This window comes from Miscanthus floridulus, chromosome 12, assembly GCF_019320115.1.
Source record: "Miscanthus floridulus cultivar M001 chromosome 12, ASM1932011v1, whole genome shotgun sequence".
Lineage (NCBI taxonomy): Eukaryota > Viridiplantae > Streptophyta > Magnoliopsida > Poales > Poaceae > Miscanthus > Miscanthus floridulus.
The window spans coordinates 78097470-78113194 of NC_089591.1; the positions used below are offsets into that span (position 1 = coordinate 78097470).

At 47.3% G+C, this 15725-nt stretch overlaps 1 protein-coding gene across 1 annotated transcript; it reads left to right on the top strand.

Moving 5' to 3' along the window:
* Window positions 1–11281: 11281 nt before the first annotated feature.
* LOC136497800 (protein TIFY 3-like) lies at window positions 11282–15346 on the top strand. Its single transcript, XM_066493658.1, has 5 exons — window positions 11282–11637; window positions 13684–13786; window positions 13878–14103; window positions 14207–14264; window positions 14924–15346. The coding sequence occupies exons 1-5, from the start codon at window positions 11462–11464 to the stop codon at window positions 15015–15017; spliced, it is 657 nt and encodes a 218-aa protein (XP_066349755.1). The 5' UTR covers window positions 11282–11461; the 3' UTR covers window positions 15018–15346.
* Window positions 15347–15725: the final 379 nt, after the last annotated feature.

Here is a 15725-nt window from a genome sequence, read left to right on the forward strand (position 1 = left end):
ATGGTGTTAATTGATTTAGCCAAAAAATTTCTATGACTATTATATTAGACACTAAAAGATGTGCATGTTTAACTGTATTGTTTCTTTTTTTCCTTTTGTTCTATTGCACGTTACATTTCTTGTCTGGTGCTTTTTCTATGCAACTATTATGTTGTTGCTATCTCCCGTACTTGTTGCATTATGTCTTGTACAAGTATAATACGTGTTGCGGTTACCTGATTAAGCGAACCGATTTAATAAAGCTGATTTTGATCCGTTTTTAGTTTTGTGGCAACAATTTCAATTAACATTTTGCTAAAATAAAAAAACGATAACCAGTTTCAATTAGCCTTGTTGACTTTAGTAGAAAACTTGAAGATATATAGAGTCTTAAACTATTTCCGGAGTGCGTTAGACGCACTATAAAAGTGAAATGATTGTGTTATTTTTGTTTATCTTACGCACTAACCAGATCAACACTTTGTTGCTAGTCTTAACTAATACTAATGTGCTAGTACAGTAAAAAGGTTTTTTATACAGAAGAGACCTAAATTAAAATAAAGACTGACCTAGCTTAAAGGACACTTCTGGTTTTTATCCTCTTGCAGTTGTCCAGTGTACGCTAATCAAAAGACACCCCCAAGGCCGGGTGCCACATGCTTGATATGGCTTTTGCTAGTAATTTGCTTACCTAAAGGCCGCGTGGTGATGACAGTGAATTGAGACGGCGGCAACTTATAAGCGTCCTTGCCCTTGCGTAAAGACATAAAGGTAAAGTTTTGTCCCCTCTTTGGCTCTTGCAGAATCTGGTGTGCATGATCGACTGGTGAAACTTCTTCATTTTCCAGTTTCAACACATTTATCAGGGTAGGCATCCTTTTTTCAACAGCTAGGTGCTTGGGTACATTAATTAACATATGGTAGTCTAACCACCGTTAAAAAAAACTAATCACCTGTACGGCACATCCTGCCGACGTTTTTGTAGATGGGTTAGTTGCACTTGCACATCCCGTGACGACGCATGTATGGACATTACCCTGTCTGGACCTAAAATGAGATGCTATGTCATGCTGGCGATCAATTCGGTTGAATTGCAAGGAGACCACCTACAAGGTACTCCACCGCAGTACATTCGCAAGATTTTTTTCATGTAAATAATAAATTCTACTCCATGTGAGCAAGGGAATGAGAACTAGCCTAAGGGCATGTTTGGTTTACAGGATTTTCAAAGGAATTATACAGGAATCAGAATCCTATAGTTTAAAATACTGTAGCAGCGTTTGGAACGGAGGATTCGTGAGTCCCTTTTCAGAGGAAAGGCTCCCGCAGACGCTTGGTTTTGATTTCCTTCTAGCTGTGTAGTGTTATTTTCTGTGTTTTTCTTGTGTTATAAATTCCTGTGTTCCAAACACCCCTTCTAGTTATTTTCCACGTTTTTCCTTTCCTCTGTTTTATCACTACACACTCATCTCATTCATACATTTTTTTTCTTCTATTCATGTATTTTTTATTTCTACGTTCCAAACCGGCCCTAAAATCGTGGCTGAAGGCTGGAGCAAATCACACGCACTAGTCTTAGCCAGTGATCGATCACTGACTCAGTTGAGCACCACCCAGTCTTCCTGCACAGCGCAGTGGCGCACTTGCCGCCTGGACTTTTGGGGATGGTGGCGGGTCACGGTCTCGTGATCTCGTCTCATCATCGCAGGTCCTTCTAGAGTCAACAGCTGCGTGGCCCGTGGCGAGTATTTTTCTTTGGCACAAATTAACCAGTAATATTTTTTCATGAACATATGAACTAGCCACTGGTAGTACTGGCACTGGCCCACGTCGCCACCCGCAGCTTCGTTTCGTTGTCGCACTCTCCTTTCGCGCTGCTGCTGGTGTCTGACACTCTGATCTGTCGGTCGGAACGACTCACCAGACGGACAGCGCATCGATCGCCACCTTACACTCGCCAGACGCGCCCGCCCGGTGCCATGCGTCCATGCCCACGCCTCTGCCGGCCAGACGAACGAACTCGACGCCAACAGAGACGACATTGATGGTGCGGTGGTTGCCCGCCGGAACGATTCGCGGCCGGCCGGTCGAGTCATTCTGGACGACGTGAACGTGATCAGATCGAGCACGTGGTTCAGTTTCTGCTTTTTTAGGATAAAAATAAACGAGTGGTCTACTAAATCGTACGGAGACAATTCATTTTTCCTTTTCTTAGCACAGCAGGTGTACTAGTACAAGATGATGGCAATGGCATATGGCCTACTGTGCAGAAGCTGTGGTGGAGACTGGAGACGCGCGGCGCGGCGGTCACGTCGTAGTCCGCTTCAGGAAGTAACCGCGGCGATACGCTACGATTCTGTACTGTTCTCTACTGTACCTTTTAAGACTTTGTTTGGTTTGTGTCGGCCGAACATGGCGCGACTCGCTCCATGGCTCCACCTTTCGTGCCAGTAAGGGCCACGTTGACACGGCTTATGCCGGCTTCGGCTTTATCTATTTTACGTAAATTGAGATATTGTAGTGTGAAGTCGTTTTATAAGCCAGGGTTAAAATGAACTAGAAGTCGAGAAAAGCCAGTTTTTTTTTGCTTCACCGGCTTTGGCTTCACCGGTGAAACCGTTTTGGATGAGTCGTGCCAAAGAAGGCTTAAGTTTAGCGAACAAGCACCTGTGGCAGAGCTAGGATATATTTGAATAACGAGTACTCCCTCGGTCAAAAAAAAAATAAACGGCATGTTCGCTGGTTAGTTTCTGGGCTGGTTTAAGCTGGCTGGTACTGGTTTATTGTGAGCGAAAAATACTGTTGGCTGGCTGAAACCAACAAGCGAACATGGTGAAAAAGTGTGTCTCAGGCACACTCGACTGACAGATGGAATATCCATCAGACGACGCTGAGAGCCGTGGGCTCCTAATCCAACGAAGTTGAGGTCGTCTTCAACCTCGCCCCCTCCTTCCCCTTCTTCAACCACGCCTGGTCCTCGCGCGCGCCCCACCTAGTCCTCTTCTTCCTCGCCAACGGCTGCACTCTCGTCCTCGTCCTTGCCCCACCGCGGACGAGCCACGGCCACAGAGCTCCAGCGAAACCCTAGCTCGCTCGAGGCGCCACCTTCTTACCCTCCCCGCCGCAGCCTTGGCCATGGCGCTTCCGCCCCCGCCCTGGCCCGGCCGCCATCCACCGCCGCCAAGACCTCTAAACCGCCCATCGGCATCCCCACCGATTGGCCGGCCTTCCTCCCCAAATCCCCTTTCCTTCTAAGCCCGCCGGAATTTGGGAAGAAGGGAGGGAGAGCTCGCCGGAACCCTAACTCCGAGATCTAGGAAGAGGAGTAAGAGGAGGAGGAGGAGGCCTACCTCGCCAGATCTCCCATGGCCACCGCCGGATCTGCCATGGCTGGCGCAGGTTGGGGGGAGGAGCTCGACGCGGGGCGCGGAGAAGCGGTAGGGCGCGGGCACGTATGTCGGGAGGAGGTCACCGGAGGGAGGTCCCCAGGGGAGAGAGAGAGGTGTTGTCGCCGGGCGCTGGAGAGCGTGGGAGGGAGAGAGCGGGGCGTGGAGAGGGGTGACTGACGCGAAAGTGTTTTATCAGGCGACTGCTAATAAGTGTTTCTAAAAAAAAAGAGTCATTACAAATTTATACCGGTCAAATTTTCTTGCTTAACTAAATTTATAAAAAATAGTAATATTTTTTGTATTCCAAATAAGTTTACTATAAAAATACATTTAGTGACTTATTTAATGATACTAATAATGCATCATAAATATTAATATTTTCTTATATATACTGATTCAAAGTTGAAAAATGTTTGATTTCTCGAGAAGGGCACAACACTTTTTATGAGACGGATGTAGTAATATTTAAGGAATTAGTAAAATTTAATGTTAGCTTTGTTTCTTCATCTTGCAAGCGGTTGATGATTAACAGGCAAAGAGTGTTCATACGCCGTCTTATTTCTAAACTTGTTCATTGAGGAAAATACCCACTCAACACTAGCACTTGCTATTGAAGGACTAGCATCAGTTTGAGAGGTTCATGGAGTAAGTATCACGTGAGGTTGTGAGCCCGAGATAAGAGAGAGGTGCATGAACATAGATCCAAGTCATCCTCGTATGACGGCTGAGAATCCGGACTAGACCTCTTTGTGCACTGAACACACATGAAGCGAACAAGTTGAGAGCTCAAGGACAGAGCGAAGAAGATCTGGGGTGCACGTTTTCCAGACCGCACATCCTGAGAAAAACTGAATCACCTTTTGTTCCTTGAAGGCTAAATAAAATCATGTCAAATTCGTATATAGTAGTAATAGGATAAAGAACTCTTTTTACGGTGGTTGGGGTGACGACATGTTTTTCTTACTGCTGTATACTCCGTATTTTTTTTTCCTATCAAGTTTGTATCAAGCAGCAACGGACCTCTTCTAGTTTATGATGGATTTTTCGTGAATGATTATCTAGATCCCGTGCACCAGCTAATTTTCGCCGCACACAGTGACTTGTTGTTTCTTGAAGGAGTATTGTTTTTTTTTCTTTTTATATGTTTTCTGAGAGAAAATTCTTTTTATGTGAACAAAGTAAACGAGAAGTGAGATTATGCGTTCATGTCTGGTTATTTTTTTTTGTTCGGCTAAGGTTGGCTCGCCGTTGTAGCCTTGTAAGTAGTGATGGTGTACTCCTACAGTACTATAACCCACTAATGCTTGCCACATTATTGGAGCCTATTTCAACCCTTGTCCATAGTGGTGACATACAAGAGTGTTAATATTATTATGCCTATTATTATACAGAGTAAAATTAGATCAATACACAAAACAATTATTGATATATTGTCGGTCTCAATCTCAATACTAGGCTTGCAGGCGGGCTCGTTCGTGGCCGGCCGCTAACCCGCGTCGCTTGCCGCAAAGTTTATTAGACCTTGCGGACAAGCTTGCGCGCACATAACAAACTTGGCTGCAAAAACCCGCGTGGCCCGCAAGACCTCTATGCAAATACGCTCTCAAATGCCACTGGCCAGCAGTTGGACCTCGTCATGGTGCCGGCAAGTCGCGCGCTCTCTGCATTGCTACCCTGCTCGACACAGTCGTCGCTGGCTGATTATATGGAAATACGCATCCCTCACTGTCTTGCTCACGTGGACCAGGGTGTAAAGATGGCAACGGGGACCCGATCCCCGATTCCCCGCGGGGAATTCCCCTATTAGGGGACGGGGATGGAGTCAAATATGCCCCCACGGGGATCTAAACGGAGAGAAAACGTCCCCCGTCAGGTTTGGCGGGGACGGGTCTGGGGGAGCATTCCCCGTCCCCGATACCCGCATCCCCGCCCCGTTTATATACAGGCTTTGCTCTCTTTCCTGATGGCCCAACCAGCCCACGAAGGCCCAATGTCTTCTGAGTATATATAACAGCAATAACCCTAGTTCTACACCTTTGTGATGATTAATATCCTGCTTCTTGCTATTTAGCTATTTTTGGATTGTGATTCGTGGTGTACTCTAATATTGTGTCGATGAACTCATGTGAATGATGATGAATTAACCTGAATGGTGATAAACAAATGCGGGGACGGGGATCCCCGACGGGGATTTTTCCCCTCGCGGGGGCGGGGATGGGGGAGAAATCATCCCCGTGAGCTTTGGCGGGGACGGGGACGGGGATTTTTTCTCCCCGCGGGGACGGGGATGGAGAGGCAACCTCCGACGGGGAATTCCCCGTTGCCATCTTTACCAGGGTGGCATGCCCCGCGCGAGGACGCTGGCCGCAGGTGCTGGAGCCGCACGGCCTCATCGCGGGTAGGCGACGCCATCAGCACCACCACGGCGCAGGTGTTGGAGCCGCACGGCCTCGTCGCGGGCAGGAAAGGCGACGATGTGCGCGTCCATGGGCGGCATGCTGGCGGACCCCAGCGAGTGCGGGAGGGGTGGTGTTGGACGGGAACCCGAACCTTGGCCACCAACAGGAGCCTCGGGACGGCCGTGGAGTTCGCGCTGGACGTCATGGAGAAGCTGCTCGGCCGCAGGGCGGCGTTCCCGTGGAGGTAGAGCCGTAGAGCGGGCGGAGGAGGTCGACGAAATCGATTGTTGCGTGCTTTCGGTTCTCGCGAGGTTTCTTGCCCAACGGGTATACCTGGCCATGCAGCCCGCGGCCCCGTGGCCCGACAATTTGGCCCGGCCCAAGCACGGAACGGCCCGGTGGCCATCGGGCCCGAGCCGGCCTGGCCCAAAGGCCCAGGACGTGCCTAAGCCGCCACCTAGGCCCGCGGCACGGCACGGGCATGGCCTGGTGAAAGAGGCGGCCCGGTGAGTGGCCCGGAGCCCCAACCCCCAACGGCCTAGCCAGCCAGCCCACGAAGCCGCCTACCCGCCTCCCCCACACGGCCGTGGCCGTATAAATGCTGCCCCCCCATCCCTAACCCTAACCCTAATCCCACTCCACTCCCGCCGCTCGCAGTCGTAGTCGTCTCGTCTCGCTCGCTCTCGATCCGCCGCCTGGAGCTCGCCGGCCCTGCTCTACCCCCCCACCCCCCATCCCTAACCCTAATCCCACTCCACTCTCATCGCTCGCAGTCACAGTTGTCTCGTCTTGCTCGCTCTTGATCCACCGCCTGGAGCTCGCCGCCGCTCGCCTTGAGCTCGTCGGCCCTACTCCGGTGACCTCGTCGCCACTCGTCCACCTCGACCTGAGTTCGCTAACCATCTCCTCCCTCCTTTCCCTTCCTATCCCCTCTTCCCTCCTCTTCTGGTGTACCATGTGAGTTCGTCGTGCCTGTCTGTCCTTCCGCCACTGCTCGCCGTCGTTGTAACTGTTGTCTGTCTCCTCCTCTGGCTACCTCCCTAGCCTCTTCTCCGGCATTAGGCTCCGGTGGCGTAGGTTACGGTTAACCCTAACCCTAACCTTAGATCTGTGTTGTGTCTGTCCATCTTTCACTCACTCACTGACTAACCCCTGTTCTTTGTAGGTTGGTGGTGCCTGACGCCGCGTCTTCCTCCTCTAGAGGCGCCATGGCTAGGCCACCAAAGCGCCATGCCCACCGCTGAGGGATGGTGTTGGAGCTGGAGGTCAGGGGACTCAGGGCCGGGGCTGACCGTCCGGCCCTTCCTTGGCTGGGGTCACCCTGCCGGTGGTGGTGGATGTCTATACCCACCTAGCCGATGGCGAGCACCCTGAGCCCGAGGAGGAGCTAGAAATCGAGGACGACGACGACATCGGTGAGGATGCTCGCGGGCTGTTTGGCATCGATCTCGGTGATGGCACCCATCCGATTGATCTCGATGCCGGTGACGGCGACGACGACGGTGGGGTGGCAGCCTCGACCGAGACTCATGGTACCTCATCGACTGGTGGTACTGATAAGGGTAAGCTCATATCTCCTGTTTGGGAGGATTTCACTGAGATTAAGGAAGGTAACATAAGAGTTGCTGCCATCTGTAAAATGTGTGGTAAGAGGTATTCTGCTAGATCTGCTGCTGGCACTGGTCATTTGAAACGGCACCAGAAATCATGTAAGGCAAAACATGATAATGATAAGAGGGTCCAGTCTAGGCTTGCTCTGAATGCTGATGGTTTGCATAACTGGGTGTATGACCCTGCTGTTGCTCGTACTGAGTTGTGGCGGTTGATTGCTAGGCTGGACCTTCCATTAGGCATAGGTGAGACATAGGCCTAGAAGGATTACATTAAGCGTGCTCATAACCCTAGATTTGAAAAGGTTTCTAGGCAGACCACTACTAGAGATATGGGCAAAATGTTTGCTGATCAACGTTCTTTGCTTATGAATTCATTGTTGCATGCTTGCTCATCTGTTTCTTTGACATCTGACATTTGGTCTGGTAATGCTAAGGAAGACTATATTTCTGTTGTTGACCATTATGTTAGTGCTGATTGGGAGTTGTAGAAAAAAGTTGTTGGTTTTAGGCTAATTGAGGTGTCACATTCTGGTGAAAACATTGCTGGAAAAATAGCTGGTGTGGTTGAGGAGTTTAGTTTGATTGATAAGATCTTTGTTGTCACTCTAGACAATGCTTCATCTAATTCTAAGGCTTGTGATATCTTGCAACCTGTCTTCTTTGGTTACTTGGGTTCTTATCCTGCACCTACACGTGATGATCCTCATAAGGTTAAGTATTTGCTTGTGCATCAGCGTTGTGCCTGTCATATCATTAATTTGATTATTAAATCTGGCTTGAAGAGATTGAAACCTTTTACTGAAGATTTTAGAACTGCAATAAACTTTTTAAATTCCTCTAATCAAAGAATTGCATTGTTCAAAAAATACTGTATTGCTCAGGGTATAAGACCTAAAAAGTTTGGCTTGGATATGGATATTAGATGGAATTCCACCTATTTAATGCTTAAACATTTGCTGCCATACAAGGAAGTCTTTTCTGTGTGGCTTAACTCTAATTATGGTTCAGAATTGTTGAGTGCACAGCATTGGTATGTTGCTGAACAGATAATAGTGTTCCTGGAACTCTTTTATGATTCTACTGTTGTTCTGTCTGGAGTTTATTATCCCACAGCTCCACTCATTTTGCACCATATTCTTGACATTGCTGAACATTTGCATAAAGCTAAAAGAGATTAGAATTTTAGAATGATTGCTTATCCTATGAAGCTTAAATTTTTTAAATATTGGGAGAAAATTTCACTGCTTTATTCATATGCATTCATTCTTGATCCTAGAGCTAAGACGAAAGGATTCTTTAATGTGCTTGAACTATTTGCTCAACATACTGGATCCACTTATAGTTCATATTATGCTGATGTGAAAGATGAAATGTACAGATTGTTCAACAAGTATGAGCAGAAATTTAGTGGTGTAGCTAGGTCTCAAAGGGTTTCACAGCCTTCATCTCATTCTGGTAAGAGAAAGCAGACATGGGGAAGGATCTTTGGAGGCCCTGGTGCATCCCCTGGTTGTTCCCTCTCATCTTCATCTACTCCAGCTGGAGCTGGTGTTAGTGAGCTCTCAGCTTACTTGGACAGTGACCCTGTCACATGTTATGAGGAATCCTTTGACATACTGCTCTGGTGGCGTGACCACAAGCTAACCTATCCAATCATATCTATTATGGCTCGAGATATCATGTCTGTTCCTGTATCTACTGTCTCTTCTGAGTCTTATTTTAGCTTATCAGGCAGGATACCCGAAGACCGGCGGCGCCACTTGCTGCCTGAGCATGTGGAGATGCTCACCTGCATAAAGGACTAGGAGCAAGGAGTAAGAAGAGAACAACATGCACCTGAGGACGTGGACCTGGAAGAGGCATTCAAGAACCTGTTCCTGGACGAAGAAGGCAAAGGCAGCGGCAGCGATAGTACTGCTGGTGCTAGATAGTGATGACTGATGAAGGAGAACTGGAGAGGTAGTAACTCTTTCCTGTTTCCTCTTTCCTGTTTAGATCAGACTGATGGCAAAAGAATGACATATTGACATGGATTCTGTATAATTTTGTAGATACTTTTGGTCTTTTGCTGTGACTGGAGTGTGAGATGAGAGTGGACTACGTATATCTATAGGACTGTGGAGTGTGGACTGTGGAGTGGACTCACTAAGTCACTAGGACTTTGCCGGTTGCCACTTTGGTTGGCTTTTGTAATAAGACACTACTACTAAGACTTTGACTCTTTGAGCTGGATGCACTCTTTTTTCCTTTCTAGGATTTCTCATAAGGGTGAATTTTACCTAGAAAGATTTTTAATGAGGCAGCATTGCACAAAACAGCTCCTTTTGATCATCATTTTCATATAACCTTGTCTGATTGTCTCTTTGTCTCTTCTCTTGTGTTGTGATTTGTGATTGTGTCATTGTGTGGTACTGTGGTCTGTGGTGAATGTGAATGTGAATCTGTGAGCTTTTGTGAAAATGATGGAATCTTGTTCAAAACTGGTGAAAATGAAGAAGTGGTTCAAACACTCGGTGAAAATCTGGTGAAAATGAGATGTTTTTTGGTTGTCGGGCTGTGGACCGGCACGGCACGGGAAAAATGGCCATGCCCAACGGGCGGCACGGCACGGTCAGACGGCCCACGGGCCATGCCATGGGTCGTAGGCCAGGCACGAAGCCCGTGGAGGCACGGCACAGCCGGCACGACGGCCCGTCGAGGCACGACCCCCATCGGGCCGGCACGGCCCGTTGGCCATCTATACCAATGGGCTTGACAGGTTGAAAGACATTGGGCTACACAAATATTACAGCTACGCCATAACAGCCACGAAACCAAGTTTTGTGAGGACGAGCGGACGGGTTACCTTAACAACCCACTCCGCCTGCAATCCTACTCAATATCCTAGCTGCAAATAGCCAAAAAAAAATGTCATGTGAAACTTGAAAAACCGGAGAGTCGCGCTCTCGTTATTTTTACACCCAGCTGACCCAGCTTGAGAGTCTTGTCACAGACGTGGCACGTACGTTTTTCACTCGACGAGACGTGACATACATTATTGGTCGAGTGAAAACTTCTTTGGTAGCATGGCTTTATTGGCTAAGCGGATTAAATCGGATTTAAGAGCACACGAACGCTTATGCACGTAGCTCTTTACGATCCAATCCAATAATTAATAAAACAAGATGCATGGTATAATTGGTAACGAACGAAAGAGCCTAGTCGTTCTCGTACGCCCCGCCGGTAATCACCGGGCTCAACTGAGGTCTCGTTTAGCTCTAAAAATTTCCACTCTAAACTATTACATCAAATTTTACGACATATGTATGGAGTATTAAATATAAATGAAAAAAAATAATTACACAGCATGGAGTATTAAATATGGTGGGTTAATTAGGCTTAATAAATTTGTCTCGTAGTTTCCAGACGAGCTATATAATTAGTTTTTTTTATTAATATCCGAAAACCCTTTCCGACATCCCCGAAACATCTGATGTAACATCAAAAATTTTTATTTTGCGAACTAAACGCAGCCTGAACTTGTTGAGCACCCAACCTGAAAGGCCACACCAAAAGAGACTAGAAAATTATTAACACGTACCACATCGATTTGATAATCCATCTGACGAAGATCATTTGACACCGTAATTTTTATCATTTCTTTCTACAATCTTAATTAAATTTAGCTTCGTTTGACCAAGAACAACTAGAAATCTCTTCCACATCTCAGGACCGGAGAGTAGAAATACGGGGCAGAAGAGCCGGTGCTCACCGTCAAAACTTTGGTTTTACCGCAGCGTAGCGCCGAGAGTCTTTTTCATCTGACAGCAAGGTGGGGAGCCGACTAAAAAAGCCCACTTATTCTGGACCTGTTTGTTAGGATAATATATAAATCCTTCACGATATTCACATGCGCCGTTCGCTGTACACATACCCGCGCCGCGCGGGAGCCCCCTCTCAACTCCTTTTTCTATTTAGAGAGCTAAAACTGCTCTTTATAAGTGAAATAGTTCTAAATTTAAATCCTTTTTCTATTCCCAAGTCCTCCGAACTCCCATCCCAAGCGGCGGACGGAGAAAGAGAGGAGTTGCAAGTTGGTGAGATGGATCTGTTGGAGCGGAACATTAAGAAGGGAGACACGGAGGAGGAGAAGGCGCGCAAGGAAGAGGAGCGGAAGGAGGAGGACGAGGTGGGGGAGAGGAAGACGAAGACCCAGGACCAGGAGCCGCAGCAGCAAGGCCAAGGCCTCAGCCTCTCACTCGCCAACGGCAGCGCCAGGTACCTAGCGTCCTAGCCTCACCTCTCCGAGACTCCCCGCCCTGCCCCGCTGAATCCCGCGAGGGCTCTGCTTCCCCGGAGTGGTTCGCGGCTGTTTGGTCCCTCGATTGGTGGGGTGGAATTTGGATTCGTTTCGTTTCTCGTTCGTTTCGTCGTCTCCCCCGCGCTTCCCCCCTTTCCTATTCTCGGTGTTTGACGCGCTTTAGCAGTTGCCACCCCGGCTTTTCGCGGTATTGTGGAAGTGCCGCGTGGGCTGGGCTTGGGGCTTGGGCTGTGGCCGTAGCTTTCGCGGGATCAAATCAAATCTGATTGCGGCCGCTGCTCCGAGCGAGGATTCGGAGCCGGCGTGGCGGATCAGGGAACGCATGCTCGCCCTCTCCTCGTAGACGAAATCCCCTTCGCTGCTTCGGTTGTCTACCGCTCCCGCTTTTCATTCCCTCCTCCTGTTGTAAAGTAGCCTTGTAAGTTGTAACCTGATTTCGGTGTAGTTTTAGCATCAAATGTTCTTATCCAGATTCTGGTCAGTTGCCGGAAATCTTCGTTTCCGGTCCTCACTCATCCTTGCTGTCATTAGCTGTCTTGCGTTTCTATCTACCCTATTATGATATTGATATGTCATTAATTATGGCGAACGCGAAACGGAAACAGAACTCCGTGGCTGGCTTAGTGCCAAATGTTTGCTTCCTTTTGTTCTAGGATACTCAGTTCAGTTTGTCTTTGGGGTAATAATTGTTTAAATGGTAGAGACGATTTAGGGGGTGTTTGGTTGGCCGCCGTTGTGTGCCACAACTAAGATAAGGCAGCCACAGTTCTGTTCTGACGCATGTGTTTGGTTCATTAAAAGCTTTAGGCTCGCCACCACTTTTCCAACTGAGTGAAGCAGAAAATCTCAACCACAGCTTAGGCGGTCAATTCCGTCGCCGCAAATTCGGCTCGCCACAGGGGCGCGTGGCGAACTATGGCCTGAAACCAAACAGTAGTTTCTTTGTTTTGGCCAAAATGGTTGGCATTTTTTTTTATGGTTAGGCTTTTGGAAAGAACTTTGACAGATGGCGTGCAGATCCAAGCAACCATTGCCCCCCTCGTTTGTTGAGTTTCTTGTTGTAAAAATTGTTTAAAGTTTTATGAAAGGTTCTAAATTGAATTGCACAATCAGGTTAACCACGGATAATGTTACTGTTTGCGATGCAAACCTTTAGTTGTAGAAATGGGAAAACATGCTTAGATCTGATGAAAGTTGAGTTTAGCAGGCACATAATTTCCTTGTTGCTGCAATTTAAGAAGGATTTGAAATGAAAAAAAAAAACCCGAGTTAACCCCACTCTCCTCCAGTCCTACCTACAGTACCAAGGACCTTGTGCTGGAGTGCTAGACTGTGTGGTAGCCTGGTAGGGGACCAAGGACGTAGAGTCTGCAAACTGATTCGAGGCATTGAACTGGTCCTTAAAATTTCCTCTGATGTTAAGCTACTTTTTCCTTGAACTGGACCGTTTTTTGCAGTTTTGTTTGCTGTGCTGTATCTAGTTGTTCAGCATGTTTCTTCAGAAGCATTTATTTGTTTTGCCTCGACACTGCTAGAACAATTAGTGTATGGTTCTGCTATTTTCAGTTCCATTTTGCTTCCTGGTTAGTTGTTATCCACCAGGCTTTGACCAATAGGAACATCTGGATTAATCAAATTCAAGGAAAAATCTTTATGACTGACAAAATGCTTTGCTATATCTGTACCACTAAGTCCCTACAAATGATTTGAAAGCTGCTGTCCAGAAAGCCAATCCATTCACTAGCCAAGTAGGCTGTAGACATATCTTTCTATCAGAAATCTACCACCATTTTCCGTTCATTAGGAAGTAGGATGACTGTTTTCCTGTGCCCGCACACATTCTATCTCATGCATGTTGAACCCATCACATGGCATTATTACACCCTTTAATCTGAATTACTAGTAAGGGTGACATGGATCTGCCTACTGTTAATTCAGAGATGCCATTTTATCTGCCTTTGCGGCTTTGCATGTTCTTATTTTTGTGCATTCTTTGCTACAAGGTCTGGAATGTTGCCGATGTCGAACCCTTCAGCTAATCCAGCACAGCTTACAATTTTCTATGGTGGATCAGTATGTGTGTATGACTCAGTGCCACCAGAAAAGGTAATATTATCTTCACTTCATTTACAGATATCTTGTTCTTTTGTACTGTCTGTTAAAATATGTATGCTAATAGACCAATTTGGCTTGACAGGCTCAGGCAATCATGCTTATAGCTGCAGCTGCAGCAGCTGCGGCAGCCACCAAAAGCAGTGCTGCCACTGCTGTTAAGCCTCCAATGATGCCTACAGCCACGGTTGCCCCAGCAGCAGTCGTTTCTCCTGTGCTTACACGGTCTCCATCACTGCAGAGCACTTCTGTAGCAACTGGACAGCCTCAGGTTGTTGCTGACCCTAGCTCAATATGCAAGCTTCAGGCCGGTAAGACCACTGCATCTTTTGGGTAAAAATCTAGAAATGAAATACCTTTTTCAGTGTTGACATTGTCTAACATATCTTTAAACTATCTTAATCTGTTGGCCAGATCTCCCCATTGCCAGGAGGCACTCTCTTCAGCGCTTCCTTGAGAAACGTCGTGACAGGTTAGCATGATAGATGATAGCAACAGCGCTATGATATTCTGAATGTTATTCTTAGGCTCCTTGCACAGGTTTAAAACTTGAGTTATAAAATAAAATGATGTATGTGGTACCACAGTATTTTCAACAGTATATTTCGTACCCTGTTCTATTTGTTGTCCTCATGGCAGGGTAAGAAAATTAAAATAATTTGCTGTTACAATTGTATTTGAATGATTGAACTTTCTGCCGACAAGTGCTCAAGGACTGCATGCAATAAACAAATGGGACTAGTTCATTTAAAACACTGCTCTAAAATTCAAAAATTTCTTTACAGCAAGAATGAGTAGAGAGCCTGCTTCCATAATATAACACAGGTCATTTATTTTAGGTTGTACTTATAGGTTGAAATCGATGTTGCGGCATTTAGCAGCTCAACAGAGGAACCAAACTACAGTAAATGTTCTTCGTCATTTTATCTCTGTTAGAAGAAAACATATCTGAGAAGGTGGTCACCTAAAGGTCCATGTGTTGTCTCTAGGTGCAAACTAACAGCATTTTTTTTTTCAGATGTCAGGTTTACACGCCTGTTTTGCCTTATCTTAAAACTGAGTTTAGAATTGTTTTCCAGTACCCCTTTTGTCATGGATTTACTGAATTCGACTGCTGATGGCATGAAACAGGATCGTGAGCAAAGCTCCCTACAGCCCGGCCAAGTCTTCCGATGGCATGGAGTCACCGGGGATGGAGGTGACCGCGGAGGCCAAGGCCCAGTAACTTGAAGGGTTTAGGGGAGCCGCGAAGTCCGAACACACGTGAAGGCTGACGTCGTGGGAAGGGGTAGGGACGTGCTGTTGTTGGCTTTGTGTTATGTGGCGGCGGCAGCGTGGAACTGCACTAATAATGGGACCGGAACCTGTATTATCATTGTTCTGTTGTCGCGTGCTAGGTTTATTCTGAAGTGGATTCCTTTACTCCGCATACTGAACTGTTACGATATGTCTGTTGTACATCATGCCGGTCGTCTCGTCTGTCTGACTTTGTTACATTGATCGCTGCTAGTAAGGGAATACAGTACCACGTATGAGTATGTGTTTCGTGTGAAAGATGACGGCCTTCGCTTGCTTGTTTCCACTACCGTTTCCCATTTTGGCATTTTACGATCGTCTTCCAGTAGAATGGGCTTCGTTAGTTTGTTCGCGGTTCGTTCCCCTTTTGCCTTTTACAGTTAGTCTTCCCGAGTTCCAGTAGAATGACAGCTGACGGATCGGCAGTCCATTTCAAGGTACCGTGTCTGGCTGGCGGCTGTGCTGCCACGGCCTCAGCGCGCGCAAATCGACCAAATCACGACGTGCTTCCCTCGTTACACTTGCCACTTCCGGCTAGGCAGGTGTTGGTCAGCAGAGGAGGGCAGAAGACGCGCGCTCGCGCCGGCCGGATCTGAGCGAACTTGGGCGACGGACGCACGCTCGCGACGGGCCGAAC